Below are 19,206 nucleotides of genomic sequence, written 5' to 3' on the forward strand. Positions count from 1 at the left end.
GGGACACGCAGCCCCACAGCTTGGGAGCCATTTGGACATGGACAGTTTGAATATTGTGCAGCTTCATAGCAGAGAAGACCAAGGGGCATAGGAGAGAGAGAAGGTGGGTGAGAAGTTGAGAAAAGTGATGGGATCACCTGGCCCCACCCCACCCCTAGCCCCACTCCATGCCTTATCTTTGGCTCTATCCACAGTCCTTTAGAGGCTCCAGGTAACTTTTAAAAAAAATGTTCATCAGATTAAGAACTAAAAGGCAAACAAGCTAGGCCTTGGTAATCCCCCAGGGCCATGTGTCTGACACTGCAGTGGTGAGTGTCCCGCTGCAGCAGATCTTTAGGAAGGGTTGAAGAAAGACTGGGTAGTGGCTTTACAGAGCAGTGGAGAGAGGATGAGCCACATCTACATATGGCCCAGAAGCCAGCACTATGGAAGCCACAGGCAAGCAGGCTGTGAGGTGGACACTGCAGGACAAGTGGCAGGCAACCGCTTGCTAGTGAACAGGAACAGGTAGGAGGAGGGGCCTGAGTAACATCATGCAGCTGAAGTCTGATGCCAGGCAAAGAGGGAGCCAGTGGAGCAAACAGAAGGGGAGTGACATGATCGAACTCAAGTACCAGGAAGGCTGCCTCCATGGTAGCATTTTGAACAGGCCTGGGGTAATAAGGAGCCAGAGTCAGGATTAGACACTAGGGCTACGTCTACACTGCAATGCTATTTCGGGATACCAGATTATCCTGAAATAGCTCTCCTGTGTCTTCACAGCAAGCCTCTTATTTCGGGCTCACTATTCCGACATCCCTGTAAACCTCACTCTACGAGGAGTAAGGGACGTTTCGGAATAGCGCTTTATTTCAAAATCTGGTGCTGTGTAGACAGTGCCATATGATGAAACAAGCTATTTCGAAACGCCATCAAAATAAGAAATGCAATTTGCATAGCTCAAATTGCACATCTTATTTCAGGTTCCGGTGCAGTGTAGACACCCCCTAAGGGCCTAGGTGAGTTTTAGCCGTATGGATAAAAGAGGATGTCCTAGATTTCACCATAGCTGGTAGAGCAGCAACTTGCAGCCATTCCAAGCCAATGCTCATTTGCAAACAAGGAATACTTGCAAAACCAGCTCTCTATCTCCCCATCTGACTCCTGCTCTGGAGCGCACAAGCACAGAAAAAACATTGCAGGCAGGGGGTTTACTGCTGGCCAAATCTGGAAAGCAAAATTCACACTTGCAACAGAAAGCCAGTTACACCTTTGTTATGAAAAGATCAATCACTCCGTCAGATGCCTGAAGGCTGCGGAGAGAAAGCCTGCAAAGCCTTAGTCTAAGCATTTGAGCCGAGGCTTTAAAAGGAGGACGAGACAGGGCAAAAAAAGGGGAGAAAATGACTCATCTCCACGTCAGTGCTCCATTCTATGGCCCATTATCCAGCGCCAGGAGAAAAACCACCTAGGAAGAGAGAAATCAGAGTTATATACTAACCTCAGGAATGTCTAATTCTGCATAGTGTTCATAGCACCCATCTGCATTCTCACCACTGGTCCAGTCACCATAGACAAGATCCCGCTGCTCCCAAAACAGTGCTGAGGTGACATTGAAATCTGTAAAGTGCTCATGCTCTGAGATATACACGTGAAGATCCTGCAGGGAGAAGAGAGGAGGGTTGCTTCTGGCAGACAGCTCAGCAGGAGAGTGACATTAAAATACCAAAGGGGAGGAGGATTGGAGGGGATGCTTTGCCAGCAGCAGAAAACCAACGCCTGAAACGCTCTTCTACTTGCTTGTGAAGTGCAGCTCTGCTTTGACAAGCAGCCCCTGTGAATCAGCAGAAGGCTCACAAGGGGACAGAGTCAGAACTGATGGCTCATGTAAGTTTCTCCGGCTTGCCATGCAAAGGCAGCACGTGAACGAGGGAGTCTGCTGAGGCTCGAGTACCACTGAGATCCTTTGCTGCATGCCAACTGCCAAGTCCTGCTCTGTCACTGCCATGTGATTCACACAGGCAACAAGGCGGCACGCGTTTAAGTACCCACAGAATCTTTATTGCCCAGCCAGGGATGAGACGTTAAATATCGGTTAACTGAATAGTCGATTAACCTCATGAATTCTTATTGGTTACTGAACTATTCTATAGTCCCCAGGGGTGGGGCCAGCAGCCAGTGCACTCTGGCCCAGCTCCCGAGGAGCCTCCTGCCATTCTGTGCAGCTGCCTCTGTATCAGAGGCAGCAGTGTGGAGTGGCAGCAGCCCCTGTTTGGGGGGGAGGGGAAGAGGTGAGCTCCTGGACCTGGTGCAAGCTGGAACTGAGCCGGGCTGCCTGGCCACCTGGTTCCCAATACACTTTTAAATGCAGAGCTGTAGCAGGGGTAGGTCCTGGACCTGGCACAAGCCAAGACTGAGCAGGGCTGCTGGCCAGCCTGAAGCTAAATTTACTGGCAGACACCCATGACTGTGGATGCAGATTTTGGATCTAGCACCCTGCCAATTTGCAGCTCTCCACTAAGGATGTTAAAAATTGTGTAAGAGAGCAACGGCTGCAAATCTCAGTGGTTACACACACTGCAGGCTCTGCAGACCGCAGTGAAGCCTCCCCAGGAGTGGGGCCATTAGCCCCTGCCAGCCCAACTCCTAGGGAGCGGGGCTGTCAGCCCTTGCCCTCCCATCTCCCAGGAAAGAGGCTTCGCTGCCCTTCCAAGGCAAAGCTGCCTCCCCAGGAGGCTGTGTGTAACTGACCATTAATTGAGAAATAGTCGCTTATCGGTTAAATGGTTGCTTGTGTACACTCTACCATCCTGAGTGTCCCCCTCTATGTATGTGGACATAGACATCTGTGGATCATTTTTGCAGATGAGGATACCAATTCTGTAACTGTGCAGGGCTCCAGCTATACCAGTATAAGCCACGGGTGGAATCTGAACAGCTGCAGTTATATAAGGGAGTTATACTGGCATATACTAAATAATACATCATTCCCGCAGAACAGGTCATTTTTCAATTTGCTTATATTGCTTGGGAAGGGGTTAAAATTAAAATAAAAAGCCACTCTTATTCTGGAATAAGGGAGCATCTGCCCAGAGCGTTACATGGGGTTCCAAAGAGGGTGGAGAGAGGCTGTTCCCAGTGGCGACAGATACAGAATGAGGAGCAATGGTCTCAGGTTACAGTGGGGGAGGTCTAGGTTGACTATTAGGAAAAACTATTTCCCTAGGAGGGTGGGGAAGCACTGGGATGGGTTCCCTAGGGAGGGGGCGGCAACTCCATCCCTAGAGATTTTATTTCCCAGCTTGACAAAGTCCTGGCTGGGATGAATTAGTTGGGATTGGTCCTGCTTTTAGCAGGGAGCTGGACTCCATGACCTCATGAGGTCTCTTCTTTCCCTATGAGTCTATAATTCCATAGCTACAGAGCAGGGGTGGGGAACCTACAGTCCACAGACTGAATCCGGCCCCCAGCTTCAATCCAGCCCTGTAGAGCAGGGTATGGGTTGCCATTACACTTCAAAAGGGTCGCCATGTGTCTCCCCAGGTGGCTCTGGCCTCCGTTCTCCCCCTGTTTTGGAATTGCCTTGGGTCACCAAGTCTTCCTGAATTGTTGAAATGGGTCCCCATCTGGAAAAGGTTGGGAACTGCTGCTTTAGAGGCTCAGGGCTTCTGCGCAGAGTGCGGTGAGCCAATGCTCACATGCCACCCCCACCCCCCAGCAAGTCTCCAACTCTTGGCAACCCCCACAGCATTGCGGGGGGAAGCCCCAACACACTCCCACGCACAGCTGCGAGGCTAGAGCAGTGGTTCCCAACCTTTTTTATACTGGGGACCAGCAAACCCATTCACAAACTTTTGGCGGACTGGCAATATTTTATTTGCATAATGAATATGCAAATAGAATGTTGACAGTCTGCCAAAAGCCCTGGCCCCCAGAACCTTTCAGTGCTAGCCCTAAACCCTACAGTTCTCCACTCCTCCACTACCCCCAGCGCCAATCACTGACCCCAGAGTGCCCTGCACCCAACAACCCCAGTGCCAGCCCCCCCATCCCAAATGCCAGTGCCAGCCCCTGCCCCTTAGAGCCCATCACCAGACTCCCCCCAGCGCCAGCTTATTTTGAGCCCCACCTCAAACTCCCCCAGAGCCAGCCCCCAGTATTAGCCCCATCACCAGAGCTCCCCCAGTGCCCCCACTACTAGCCCCATCCCAGATGCCCGTGTCCCCCAGTATCAGCCCCCCACCTCTTAGAGCCCCCTATGCCTTAGAGCCCCCTAGTACTAGCCCTGCCCTTAGAGCCCCCCAGTATTAGCTTTGCCTCCAGAGCCTGCCCTGCCTGCCGCCCCTTACCTAGCCCTATACAACTATGCAAATACTTTCCCATGTAGGCAAGCTTTAAGGTGGTCTATGTAAAGCACAGCAGGGCTTCAGCATAGACACTACCTTCGACAGCTGGGTAATCCCCCCCCTTGAGAGGTGGTGTCTAGGCTAGAATATTTCCATCTACCTGGCACTGTCTGCAATGGAGTGTGGCTACATCTATACAGCTCACCTTATGCTGGCACAGATTTCCAACAGCACGGCTGCTGTGGCACGACGAGCCATGTGGCCACCCTTAATTGCCAGGAGAGAGCTCTCCCAGTGACAAAACAAAATCACTCCCAAACACCGGGCTGTACCTTCACTGACAGGAGCACAGCTCCTGCCAATGAAGAGCTGTCCACACCGGCACTTTGTCACAAACTTGTGTCAGTTGGAGGGTGTTTTTCATACACCCAAATGAAAAAAGTTTTAGCAACAGAAGCAACAGGACCAGTGTAGACACAGCCTTATGAAGGTACAGCTATGCCTCTTGCGATGTGGGTTTTTCATACCCCGCTAGTACACACAGCCATACAGATGTCAAATTCTAGCCTAAGATAGAACATGGAATCAGTTCTGTGATGTGACAAACCCACCTACGCTCACTGTGCCACTCAAATCTACATGCTTTGACACTGGCGACAGATTCCAAAATGCAAGGGTGCCAACCTACAGTGGGAAACACACTAGTGTTACCAGGTCCCTTGCAAAGTCAGGAAAATAGAGACAATGAATGAGCACCTTGCTCCTGCTGCACTGATGAGTAGGGGTTAGGGACAGGACTCTACATAGTCCATCTCAAACTGGGACAACCCCCATGGCAACCCTCCTAAACTCCCTCACAGTCATCCCAGACATGAGGCTACAAAGAGCTTCAGCAGCTCATCCCCTTGGATCTCAGCTACTGTACCTCTCTCCAGGCAGCCCTGTTCACCCCGTCCACTAGCCCCCAACTCCGGTCTCCTGGTTGTGTGGAGCAGTGAACACGTGCTGGAATGTGTCTAGCTCCCTCTCAGGGGGAATGCTGCAGAGCTACAAATGGGCGCAGACAGGTTCCAACAGGGCAGGGAGACCAGACAACATGCTAGCACTCAGCCACAGCATACCTTGCTGCAAAAACCACACAACTCTGCAACATCCTGGAAACATGCCAAGTTCGCAGCTGCAGCTGTGGAGTCCATGAAGCCCTGACTGAAAGGGGGCTCACGCCATAGCTCGCCACAGCCTTGGGCAGCCATTGCAGCAGCAGTTTCTGCTTGCCCCCCACTTTTAAGGTTACAGGACTAGGAACAGCTTTTAAAATCGAGAGCTGAGATTCTGTATTCTGCAGCAAGCGGCAAATCCCTTAGGGAAACTAAAGACTGAGGCTTGACCCTGGTCTGCCACAAGATTGCCATGTGATCTATGACAAGTCCTCCTGAGGCTTTGGTCATCGGTGTGAAAATGGAAGGGGGGGTGGTATACGGGCAGGAAGTGGGTGTGGCCGCACACAACAGGGGCCCCCCTGCAGAGAATTCTGGTCAGTCAGAGGAAGAGAACAGTGAATCTGCAGCGTCCCAGCCCCACAGCAGAGCAAGCTGGCGCTGACCTGTTTGGGAAATGCCACATCTGAGAGAAGCAGAGCTCACAGGGAGCCAAGTCAGCTTGGGTGCACACTTTACGGGTGTGCTCAGCTTGGGCTGTAAAAAATGAGCGACCTCTGGAAGGAGGCAGGACACTGCTCCCTGGCCAAGGCTAGACCAGCTTTCTAACCTCTGCTAGTTTAGCTCCTAGGTGGCTTGAATAAAGGCCACAGGAACGGCAGCGCTGGGCTCATTTCCTAGAGGTCAATTTTCACCACCACCCCCTACCCATGCAGCTCGACTTGGGCCTTGATCCCCCCCAAGTCTCCTCAGCACATGGCTGATTGCTGGGGGAAGAGTATTTCCCTATAAAATCCTTCTCTGCACCCCACCGTGGATGGGAGCTGGCAAGAAGCTTTACCACTCCAATCCTGGAATGGAAGGAAGTTATTTCAGGGCTCAAAAGCACCAGCCAGGAAACCAACTGGGGACCAAGCTGTCCCCTACACGCAGAGGCCAAGATTTCTCCCCTGGCTCCTTTTCCTCTTCTTACATCTCTGACTCTTCCACTCCCCCATCTCTTTTCATTCCCACTTCAATTCCCAATCTGAGAGCCAGGCCTGGGTTTTCCAGCTACCTAGCTACAGCCTATGGTTCCTACAAGTGATGCTCCCTTCAACTCAATACCAGGCCCTCTGCAGCAGCTCCATTAGCTACCTGACCACCTCTTAGGGGCAGACACTCAAACTGCCCTGCCTGCAGCAACTTCCACCTAACCATGCCCAAGAGGGTCAGGAAGGTATCTGGGCTAGTTTTCCTGCAGGAGAGAAACAGCTTACTAGATTTCCACTATGTCAAGCCTTCAGCACCACAGGGAAAGGAGTGCCTAGGAAGGGGCTCTTGCCCCAGGAAAAGTCCAATATGGTGAGAGGAGCAGCGAATGCACCAGGAATTAGATGCACCTTTGGGAGCAGCAGGAGGGAAAAATGAACTCCCTGTCCCCGTCTATGGCAAAATCCCAGTGGGAACGGGGCCCATGGTTCACTCCAGTTGCAATACACTGAAAATCCATCCTCGCCTTTGGAATTCACCAGCTGCACAAAGTGAAATGCACCAAAGCATGGCCGCCACAAAACATCCCTTTCCTCCCCAAAACTCTCCCCCACTCCTCTCCCTTCCCAGAGCCAGCCCTCTCCCTTTTCATTCTGTCATTCACCTGTTTGCAGTTATTTTCACAACCACCAGAGCTAGAAACTGATTCTGGAAGAAGCCCATGATACAGGGTGGATTCTGCAATTCTGTATACACTGCCCTCCTCGAGTATCTTGAGGACCCTGGCCTGGGTCAGGTACCTGGACTCATGCGGTCATGCCTAGGAGATGGTACCATTTTCCAAGTAGGGGCTCTAAGGTGACAGTGGCAGCACAGGGCTCATTTCCCAGAGTTCTAGTCTCAGCATGCTGCCCCAAGCACTAATTGCTGTCCTTCCAGGGCTGGATGATGCAGACTCGTGGACCGCAGGCCGTATGCGCCCTACAGCTGAGACTGGTCATAGCTGTCCGATAGCCATGCAGCTGCAACCCTTACACAGAACCTGCGTCAGACAACAGGTCTGCTCCTTTCACAATTACCATTAAAGTGTCTTTAGGGAAAAGGTTGCGGCTCGGAACGCGAGGTGCTCCGCCAACGCTAATCTGATCCTGGGGTGCCGGCCCACGACGGAACCAACTGCTGATGGCCCAGATGATAAAGATCCTATGGAAGAAAGAGGGGGAGTGAATTAACACTGACGTTTTATCCAAGCCTTCCAGCCAGAGCCAAACACCCCTTGAATCACATAATGGCACCAAGCCTTCCGCCGAAGAGAGGACATATCTGCTAGGAGGCTCGTGCGCGCCGCGCAGCCAGCCAACGCGGTAAGCAAGAGGCTTTTGCTGTTTCTCGCAGTTGCATCACTGTTTCAGACTTACAGCCGGTGGCCAGGAGGATGCTCAGCCAAGACAGGTTCTGAGCCAGCTTAGGATTGCAGACGCATGCTGATCAACACTAGGAAAAACTGATGAGGTCTGTGATGGAAATGAAAACTGAAGTATGCTCAGCGCACGCCATCGATACACGGGGCTGGGTCAGGAGAGTGGGGAGAACATGGGCCATTTCACACCTCTGCGAGCCTCAACTCGCACATGGTGTGTGCAGAACAAAGACCTAGGCCCATATGCAGGGGGCCGCGAAGGGTGCGAAAGCACCCCCCCATACATCCGCAAGTAGGCAAGAGGGGGCTCTGCAGCTACCTTCCAGGTGTCTGTGGCTCAAGCTCATCCCCCTGCCCCTCCCACACAGCAAGGAGCCAACACTGGCGCTGCAGCCCTATCCCTCCACACACAGTTAGAACGCCAGCGTCAACCTGCTGCGGTTGGGGGTGGGGGGGAGGGAGATGGGGAGAGAAGGGGGAGGGCAAGAAAATTCTGATCTCACTGCGCAATCCAGCTTATAAGGAAGAAGTACTCCAACTCCCCCACCCCGGCTGGGGAAACAGCAGCACATGGATGCGTTGCCTGGAGGCTTTCCCCAGAATCCAGCCAATAGGAGCAGTGGGAGGCGGTGCCTGGGATCGGCATGGGACCCAAAGACAAGTGCCCCCTCCCCAACCCTAGGCCCCTCTCTCACATAGCCTACGGAGACACCCCCCGCAGCTCACTCCTGCCCCCTCCCCCCGACCAGACACCCTGCCCCAGCCTTCTCCTGCCCCCCCTCTCAGGCCAGACACCCTACCCCCAAGCCCACTCCTGCACTCACCCTTTCTCCTGCTTCCTCCCTCATGGCCACACGCTGCACCCTCTCTTGCTCTTGCCCCCTTCCTCTGGCCAGACACCCTACTCCCAACCTGCTCCTGCACCCTACCTCCCACCCAGATCCTGCACCCCCATTCTGCTCACTGGCATCCCCATCCCGCACACTGAATGCTTGATTTTTGTCCCAACCCCAGAGCCTAGGAGGGGTCCACAAACATCCACTAACCGTGGAACCCCAAAGAGAATATCTGGTCCACAAGAAGCCCTGAACTTCCATCCCCTCTGCCTTTTGTCCTCCCCTAGTGGAGCTGGAGCACCACGAGTGAAGTGTCTCAGTTGGGGATCACATCAGCGAGGGTTGGGGTTTTGGGAGGGTGTTTTTGGGGCGGGGGGCGCGTTTCTCACTTGTGTAGTCCCTGACTGATTTTATTTTTCTGTGGGTCAGTAGCCCTCCACCCAGAAAAGGTTCCCCACCCCTGACAAAGAAAACAAAACATGGGAACCTTTTGTATTGGACATAAATTAATATTTAACTTCATTTAAAATTAAGTTAGATAAACTAACATGAGAAAGTTAAAGCACTTAGTCTGTTTAATAATTTAAATTAATATTTCCTTTCTTGTTGGTTAAATTAAACCATTCTTCCTAGCTGCAGCACTAGCAAAACAGCTCAGGCATAATTATGTAATTAATGGTGAGTTTCCATTAGCAGCTGGTGGTCCATGGAAAGATTTGCACTAATCAGCTGGGCCATGGGACAAAAAGTTTGAGAACCACTGTGTTAAGGGGATGGGAGGGTGCTAGGTTTGGGGGGATGGGCAGGCAGGGCTGGTGGCGTCACGGCAGGGGCCAGGGAACGGTGCCCCCCACCTGCGAGGAGTGGCCCAGGCCCGGCCCTGCTCCCCACCATGATCCCAGAAGGTAATTTCTATAAAACCTTCATTATCGTTTAATTGTTTAGCATCTTATTACAAAATCATTTTACCAATCTCTGTTTCCACTCACATTTTTCACTAACCTCTCTTATACACTCTGATTGCATGAGTATTTTGAACTACTTTATATTTAAGAAATTGTGGTCCACATTTACCAAAAAAAGCACACCCCTCCCCCCTCAGAAATTCCTGTGTATGGGCTCCAATCTCGGGGGCGGGGGGGTCTTCAAGTGTCTCCTCCCATTTGCTGTCTCCAGCTGGTAGATGAGTTCTTCATAGACCATTTGCCCTTCCCCTTCTCGTTCTACCTTGGCATGGAGAGGATGGGCACAGTTGGTAGATGAGAAACAGCAAGATGCCCCACCCCCATAAGTGTCCCCACATCACCACCACTTCAAGAGAAGACCAAGGGAAATTCACTGCCAAACAAAGTTGCTTCGGGCCCTATCAGACCCTCAAGGGAGGCTATATTTGTAGTTCCTGGTTTTCAGAGGTTTGAAGTTCCTCTCTCCTCCACAGTCTGGAAAAATACAAGGCAGCATTCACCTGAACTCTGCATTTAACTCTTTGGCGGTCCATGAAAAAGCCATGCGCATGAGATGTGCCCAGTGAATTCTCCTACAGTTTGACAGAGCAAGACGATAACAGACTAACTGAGAATTTACTGGGATCCATAGACGTTGGCAGTGAAGTCAGCTTTTAGTTAAGTATCCCAAACCTAAATGTACCTACGGATGGCTATGCTGATATAAAACCAATACGGGCCAGGGACTGAGAGACCTTAATCACACGGAGAAATCCCTACATAGCAGATCCCAAGGCCAAATGAGGTTTTTTTCCATTCCAACACACACACTCCTCAGCCCTTTGAGAGTTAGGACAGGGCATTCCAAGTAGATATTTATGACAACAGATTTAGTACACTTAACTCTGAAACAGCTAACTCTAGGTGTTGCACATTTCCAAGTGGGAAGTCTGGACAGCCATTCTGCAAGCTAATTTGCATTAATAAGTTAAAAAGTTCACAGTTCTAATGCTTTCAAGGTTCAGTACCTCAGAGGCATGCCAGTTACAAGTGCCACAGGCAACAATCACACTGAAGACTGATAGGCAGGAATTTGTCTACACCAGTTAACCCCATCTTAGTTTTGGGGGGCTAAGGGATATAGTGAGATGCAACATTTCAGACACAATGTCTCTGCTGAAATGTGTGTCCTGCATCTACTCTTGAGAGTGCTACATTCCAAGCTCAACTTCCTTACGTGACCAGCCCAAGCCAGCCTCCCCAAGTTACTGAGCTGAATCCCCACATTTGCTCTGCTGAATCCAGGCCTCTACGATTAGTTCACCTGCTGTCCCCACTCTCACTATGCAATACAAGCTTTGGAAGACACCTACACTGTGATAAAAAACCCACAACACGAAATCTCAGTGTTCAGGTCAGCTGGCTCAGGCTCATGGCCTCTGGCTGTGAGACTAAAACAGTAGCAGACAGTAGGGATATAAAGGATTAACCAATTCCCAGGTAAGCATCACCCTTACAGACCATGGGATGGAACAGGCTCCACCGTGGGCAGTGGAGTTGCTCCAGCCTGGCTGGGCCCACCACGGTGTGGCCAGGGGACTGCCCCAGCACTCCAACTGTGGCACAGCAGGACCCAAAGCAGCCTGGCTGAGGCAACCCCAGCCAGAGCAGCACCACCGCCCATGAAGGGTTGGGCCGGAGGAGCCCCCTGAGGGCTATCCAGACCCCAGTTTACTGATTAAAATTATATTATTTAACCAATTAACATTTCAAGGGATATTTGCAGCCCTGCTATAAACTCAGTCTGGAGCCATTTTGGAGTTTTACAGCCCCGTGGCCCAAGCCTTTGAGTATAAGTCAGAGAACGTGCCATGGATCTGTGAGAGCCCCTACTGTTCCACATGCCAGACTGAACCATGCATGGAACCCTCCAAGGCTAGCATCGCTGCGACCAGGAGACAAGCTTGTTTGAATGCCTGGATTTTTCAGGAGAGCAAAGGGGCTGATGACTAAGCCCCCACCCCCAGTTCAGTGAATCTTCTCTCTGGCCCACGGGCAGGAAATTGGGTTGTGATTGGGAGAGGCCGGCAAACTGGATGAATCAGAGCACCCCAGGAAAAAGTCAGAACATGATCTTGGTGGGGGTGTTAGGGCAAAAATAAATCCTTTCCTTTTTCAGAAAAGTGGCATGAAGAAGTGGCTTATTTTGAGGAGAATAGATGCTTTGTAGGTGGCAGGCCAGGACATGAAGAGCCTATGAAGCTAAAAAGGGTGGGGGTGGGGAGAGTTTCTTAGAAATGGATGGGCAGTGGAAGCCACAGGGGAATTTGGACTCTGCAGCCTCTTCTGGAGGCTGCTGCCCACTATACCATGTCACAACTATCATAAGGTGGCTGAGAGGGCAGGGTGGGGAGCAAGTCTGAGGGCTATAGCAGGATAAGACACTGGGAATTTGTACATGATGAAAACAACAGCTGTGACCACTGCTCATCAGAACTGTCTTGTTGGCTGCTCATGTTTCCCAGCTGGTTTCACCTGTCTTTGATTGTAAGTTCTTTGAGGGCAAGGATATCAATCAATTCCAAAGCCAGACAGGCCTATTGTGATCATCCTTCTATATAACTCAGGCCAGAGAGCTGGTACAACACCATTGCTACAAGAGAACATTTAAAGAGGCCTAACTTTAAAATGGTGATAGAAATGTAGCCGTGTTAGTCTGGTGTAGCTGAAACAAAATACAGGACTATATAGCACTTTAAAGACTAACAAGATGGTTTATTAGATGATGAGCTTTCGTGGGCCAGACCCACTTATTTTGATCTGAGGAAGTGGGTCTGGCCCACAAAAGCTCATCATCTAATAAATCATCTTGTTAGTCTTTAAAGTACTACATAGTCCTGTATTTTGTTTTAACTTTAAAATGGTCAGTGTTGGAGATTCCCTACCCGTGGTAAATTGTTGCAATGGTTAATTACTCTCACTGTTCCAATCTGAATCTCTTTAGTTTCAACTTCCACATTAGACCTCTCTGCTAACCTGAAAAGACCATTATTAAATATTTGTTGCCCCTATATTTAAAGGCTAATCAAATTGCCCCTGAACACTCCCTTCTTTAAACTCATCGAGTCTCATTACAAGACATGTTTTCTAATCCTTGAATCATTCTCATGGCTACTTTGACCCCTTTCTGATTTATCAGTGCACTTCTTGAATTACGAACACAAGAACTATAGAGTTCTAGCTGTGATCACACCAGCATCAAATAGATATAAAAGAACCTTTACCCTTCTAGAGATCCCGGTTAATGTATCCCAGGGTTGCATTAGCGCTTCTGAGCACAGCATCATACTGAGAGTTCATGGCAACAGATTCTCCACCATAATCCCCACATCTTTTTCAGAGTCTGCTTACTTTGCCTAAAAGCCTTTGGTGAGAGACTTCCAGAAAAACGTTGACAAAATCTAAGTATACTGTATACACTAGATCACAGGTAAGCAACCTTTTCAAATCGAAGAGCCCAACTACATCAAAATTCAGAACAAGTGGTCAACAAAGAGCCATATAAGAATTCCCATTTGCATGGCTGAAAATATACAACTTAATATTATTGATAACTGACACAATGATTAATAGCAGCATAAATGAAACATTGTACTCAAGGATTTTATGTACCAAGACTTCTGCTGCCACATCTTTTCACACATTTCTTTGAAGTCTACCACATAACTGGTCCAATCCAGCTTCATGCATGCGTTCAGACTGTCTTCCGTCAATCTTATGGCAGGGGGCTGGGAATGTAGGGGTACAGAAGTCTGAGTAGAGATGTATGAGGGGCTCAGGGCAGAGGCTTTGGGTGCATGATGGACTCAGGACACAAGGTTGGGGTGTGCAGAGGATGCAGGGCTGCTATGGTAGTGGGCTGGGGATGTGGGAGTATGAGGGGCTCAAGTATATTATGGGCTCAGGGTTGGGGTGGGGGGGTGCAGGAGTGTTATGATGCTGCAGCTGGATGGGGGCTGGGCCCAAATCGGGGGTTTGTTGGCGACACTTTACTTTTAAATAAAGTAAAATATGTCCAACACAAAAGGTTTCAACATTGTCTTTATGGCAAGGGTGGGGAACCTTTTTTGGGTCAGGGGACACTGACCCACAGAAAAAATCAGTCAGGGACTGCACGAGAAGCAAAAAAACCAAAACAAACAAAAAAACACCAAAACCCAACACCTCCAACTCCCCCGCCCCAATCCTCACTGATGGAGTACTGAGGTTCAAGGCCTCAGGCCAGATTTACTCTTCTGAGGTTCCATGGTTAGTAGATTTTGGACCCCCCCCCCCGGCTCCAGGATGGGGCCAAAAATGATGGGTTAATTGTGCAGGACAGGGCTGTCAGTAAGTGGGACACGGATGAGGGTGCAGGATCTGAGAGGGAGGTGGGTACAGGAGACGGTGACAGTGCTAGGTCCAGGTGGGAGGGAGGCTGCAGGAGCAGGCTGGGAGTAGGGTATCTGCCCAGGGGAGGGGGCAGGAGCAGACTGGTGGGCAGGGTGTCTGGCCAGGAAGAGGGAGGGTGAGTGCACAGGCTGGGGGTGCGGGATCTTGGTGTGGGACATCAGGGGCCACTTACTTGCTTTTGCGCCACTTTCAGGCAGACTCCTGCTGCTCCCACTGGCCAGATTCTGCATGCAGCTGCTTCTCTTCCCCCCGCTGGAGGAACAGCCTCGCAGGAATACGGTTCCTAGAAGCTCTCCCCTTTGCTCTCATTTGCCAAATTTTGGGAGCAAAGGGAAAAACCTCCAGGAAGCATGTCCCTGCAAGGTTGTTCCCCCAGCCAAGGGAGGGAAGCAGCAGTGTGCAGAGCGTCTTCCCCACAAGCTGGATCTGGCAGGGAGCCTTGGGGCTTTCTTCCCTCCTTCCTCCCCCCACAGGAAGCCAGTGCTGGCACTCCAAACTTGATGGGGTGGGGAGGACAAGGCTGGAGCACCAGTGAGGTCTCCCTGCGGGGGAGGCCGAGCTGGAGCTGCAAAAGAGCCATAAGTCACTGACCCTTGCACTGGATAATCCTTGTCAACATGTCTGATGACCCCCCTCAAAGAATTCTAATAGACTGGTGAGGCATGGTTTCCATTTATAAAAGCCATGTTGACTCTTCTCCCAAACAAATCATGTTCATCTATGTTTAACGATTCTTTACTATAGGTTCAACCAACTTGCCTGGTACAGACATTTGGTTTACAGGATAGCCTCTCCAGTTTGAAGTTTAGTTTGTGGAGCCTGTTAGTCTGGGAATCTGTCTTAAACAGAGCCCTACTGCAGTCTTGAAAGAATTAAGATCACTTAGAAACATGGCAGTGGCCTATACCACTAGACTGGGAAGACTGTCTTGTCTATAAAAAGCTGTATGGGAACCTTTGCTGTAAGCCGTAAGTCCTATGCGATTTGTATTTTATTTTTTTACCTGTGTTTTTAATGCTCCTGACTCTCTACATCTTTCTTCTTCTCAAGAAGAAGCCTCTGACTCTCAATTCATACACATTCAGCTGCTATGTCATCACTATCAGAGGTAGCAATCTCATCTGAAGTTGATCAATATGCCAGTTGAGGCAAGATCAGCCTCACTCCTGGGTCCCAGACCCCCGTTTAATCCACAATCTTGCAGTCTAGGTACTGCAGCACAGGTCCCACTTGCCCTTTCCAGCATTTGGGCTTCTGTCCCTTGGCTAAAAGGGGCATTGGGGCAGATGCCCTTGGCCAGTCTGGGCTGGGTAACCAGCTGGACTCTCTGGCTACTTGGGGGAGGGAGCCCAAACACTCCCTGTCAGAGCCTCTCAGCTTCCCTGCTCTTTGGCAGCACTACCACTCTCTATCAGTGTCTCTGACTCTCCCTCCCCTTCCCCAGCAGGGAAGGCTTTTTTAAAAGGCCCCCTAGCAGCCTGATTCCTCATTCTAACTCCACCTCTACTAATTCGGGGTCAGAGTAGACTCTGGCCAATTAGGAAAGGTTTTTTTCTGCTTTTTAAAGCTGCCTCTCTCCCGTTCTAATCTAGCCCTCTAGACTGACCTTGTCGCAAAGTATTTTTGTTTTTAATTCTTTCATGGTGGCCCCAAAAAGTTCAAGTAATTCTTTTACTCTACCACAACATCTGCAAAACCCTCAGCAGCAAATTCCTTTCTGGTAACAATAAACCTGATTACTCCACATTATTTCTACACACTGGCTGCTGTGCAGCCTTCCTATTTCCAAGAAAACTGAGCAGTTTCAGCCAGAACTGTCTGCAGCCATAGAAGCAGGACAATCTCTGAAGGAAATGGACACTTGGCTCTGTCTAGTCATGTTTCATTCTGCATTGTTCACTCACATTTTGGATAACTTAAAAAACAATGAATAATCTAGGAGCACCTTAAAGACTAACAAAACATGTAGATGGTATCATGAGCTTTTGTGGGCACAACCCACTTCTGTTGTCTGAAAAAGTGGATTGTGCCCACAAAAGCTCATGATCCCATCTACATGTTTTGTTAGTCTTTAAGGTGCTACTAGACTATTCGTTGTTTTTTACATTTTTCCTATTACAGACTAACTTGGCTACCCCTTTGAAGATTCTAGATATCCTAAGATGACTCTACCCATCCCATACTTTATCTTCTCCTTCCCTACAGCTGAAGGCTAGTGAACATTAACATCTTTTTATAGTAGAACAGGATGCTCACTGCTTTAAAGGCAACATCTATTTGGACTCTGCTCAAAAACTCTCACTTGATGCTGACAGTCCCCTCCAATGATGAACCGATATCTAAATTGCCATTTTTTATTAGGACAATGGAAAAAGCTTTGATGATATATGCCTTGTACTTCCCATTGCCAGCCAGGTCTGTGACCCAGTTGATGAAGCTAGTTTATGTTTAGCTAGAAGCCATCTTGTATAACAGAAACCATTTCAGCTTTTTGTCTTTGCACGTAGGCCAGAGTGAACTTTCTATCACCCCATGCGCCAGGCCAAGACAGATGTGCTATTGGAATGTGTTAATTGGGCTGGTTCAGAGAGGAGAGGTACTCCCTTGTACCTGTCCACCATCTTGTTGATAAGGCTTTGTTTTTCCTAGTCTAATTGATTATTTCTGTAATTGGATGCCCTGATGTCAGACTGTTTGGTTAAGGGTATAAAGATACTAGGATTGATTGTATTAGGCAGCCTTACTGGGCCCGGCTTTGCTGGGACCACGTTTGGCTCACTTTGCTTTTATTGGCCAATAAAACTGTCTGTTTAGCCGCGTAAACTGAGTGAGGCGTTTGCTTCGACACGGGTATGACACAGAAATTATGTTGACAAACTTCTTTTGGTCATGGATCATGAGACATTAATGCAGTTCCATGTGCGGCCCGCAAGACTTTTAGTTTAGTGCTGCCCATGTGCAGGGTTGCCAGATTCCACTGGTTTCCCTCCATGTAGGTTTTTTCCTACCGGTATTATTAAAGTGATAAGCATGCAAAACAAGGGCACATGAAGTCATGTGCATGCTAATTGCACACATTGACTATAAGAGGTGGGGGTGCTCTCTCTGACTCTCATCAGAGCACTGCTACAGTTCAAGTGGCACTTGCCACAAATTCTAGGCACACAAGCATTGTTAGCAAAACTGGTCTATCACAGGAGATAAACTTTGTTATGATAAACTTGCAGCCCATTGAGATGAAGGAGGGCCACTCATGTTGCCCATCACTGCATTAGTGTCTCAACTGAAGTGCACAATGGAGTTAAAGAGCTGAGCTCAGGGGACTTTGTTCTTCTCCCTTCCACCTGGAGAAGTTCCAGAGGTTAGCACCAGGCAATGCTCAATAGACCCCAAGAGATCTCGGATGTGGGAAACCGCAGCATTCTATGTGATACAAGGCAGATGGCAGAGCTGGCAGGGAAAGTGCTGAACTGTGGGTCAGCACACAGTTAAAGATATTAAGTTGGCGTTGTCTCAACCCAGAACACATCTTGCTCTTGCAGTGGGGTTTCTTGGGAGACCAGAAGAGTGGGTGTTTTTAGTTGCTGAATGGCACTGTTTAATATATGGTGGGATCTAGAGATGTAAATACTGACCAAAACAGTTAACCAGTTAAACCACTAAAATCATAGTTTAACCAGTTAACTGTTGGTGGGAGCAGGGCAGCAGATCTTACTGGGGCTGTAGGCAGAGATGTCTGGGCTGCAGCATGTCCAGCATCTGGGTCCCACCTGCCCCCACCGGGGCCACTGCTGCATGGATAGAGCCAAGTAACACAAGCCAGGACTCAGCCAGGGCCACTCTTTCGTCTCCTGCATCCAGTCTGCCCTTGGTGGCTGTAGCAAGGCTGCAGCAGCACAACTGTGGCACGGGACCTCTCTGCCCACCGCCTGGGTTTCCACCAACCAGGTCCACATGACTGGTAGTCTAGTTAACTGGCTACCAAGTAAGAATTCAGATAAGCCTAATGCTTACCAGATAACCGGTTAACTTGTTAACCTTTTACATCCCTGGGGTCTGTTGATGTTTTGTTATTTGGAAGCATTTGAACAGCCTGAGGCAAGGGACTCAGTAGCCAAACTGAAAGTAACATCAGGTTTTTAATGTTACGAAAAGAGGGCAACTGGAGAATCAACCACTGCTCACCTGAACAACACTCCTTTGATGACCTGCCAGGCATTCGGAGCTTGTTGCTGCGGCTGGTTCTGCTGCTGGGTCTCTGCAACCGGGCCCCCTGCTGCGGTGCCATTACTCGTTACCTGCTTTGGAGGAAAAGGCAGAGATGGGCTGGACGACAGGGGGTGGGTGAGATTCTGTGGCCTGCACTGTGCAGGGGGTCAGACTAGATGATCAGAATGGTCCCTTCTGACCTTAAAGTCTATGAGACAGTGCACAGGCAAAGGGGGTGGCAGGATGGCGGGAAAGGGCTACATGTTGGGTTCACCCAGCTGGCTGCACAGATCAACCCGCCCCCCGCAACCGGGCCTGCTGAGGGAACCCAGGGCCTGGCTTTGGGCCCAGCAGGGGCTCCCATTAACCCCAGCGCTGCAAGACCTACGGCAGGGTGGGAAGGGGGGGAGTGGAGGGAGACGAATCCGGCCTGGAAAGGAGGCTGGAAGCGGGGCGGGCCGGGTGAGTCGGGGGCGGGGGGGTGAAATGAGACGGGAGGGGAGGGTGTCTGGGAAGCGGGGCCGGCGCAGGGGGGGGGGGCGGCGGGAACGGGCCGGGTGAGTGGGGGGGCACTGAACGGGGGGATCTGGGAAGCGGGGCCGGCGGGGGGGGTGGGAGCGGGCCGGGTGAGTGGGGGGGCACTGAGCGGGGGGGGGTCTGGGAAGCGGGGCCGGTGGGGGGGGGGTGGGAGCGGGCCGGGGGGGTGGGGGGGCACTGAGCGGGGGGGGGGGTCTGGGAAGCGGGGCCGGCGCGGGGGGGGGGGGCGGGGCCGGGTGAGTGGGGGGGGCACTGAGCGGGGGGGTCTGGGAAGCGGGGCCGGCGCGGGGGGGGGCGGGAGCGGGCCGGGTGAGTGGGGGGGGCACTGAGCGGGGGGGGTCTGGGAAGCGGGGC

The 19,206-nt window shown here is 50.6% G+C and overlaps 1 protein-coding gene across 2 annotated transcripts in view; it reads right to left on the reverse strand.

The window, feature by feature from the left end:
• CLPTM1 (CLPTM1 regulator of GABA type A receptor forward trafficking) overlaps positions 1-19,206 on the reverse strand; it is a 57,466-nt gene that overhangs the window by 37,924 nt on the left and 336 nt on the right. The window contains exons 2-4 of one of the 2 annotated variants that reach the window (XM_075914378.2): positions 18,292-18,407; positions 7,534-7,657; positions 1,481-1,639 (exon numbers count right to left, since the gene is read on the reverse strand). In XM_075914378.2, coding sequence (XP_075770493.1) covers positions 1,481-1,639; positions 7,534-7,657; positions 18,292-18,407 — 399 coding nt within the window. The remainder of the gene's footprint in view (positions 1-1,480; positions 1,640-7,533; positions 7,658-18,291; positions 18,408-19,206) is intronic. The other variant, XM_075914379.2, reaches the window with a different exon arrangement.

The sequence above is a fragment of the Pelodiscus sinensis genome, chromosome 18 (genome assembly GCF_052426305.1).
Source record: "Pelodiscus sinensis isolate ZL-2025 chromosome 18, ASM5242630v1, whole genome shotgun sequence".
Lineage (NCBI taxonomy): Eukaryota > Metazoa > Chordata > Testudines > Trionychidae > Pelodiscus > Pelodiscus sinensis.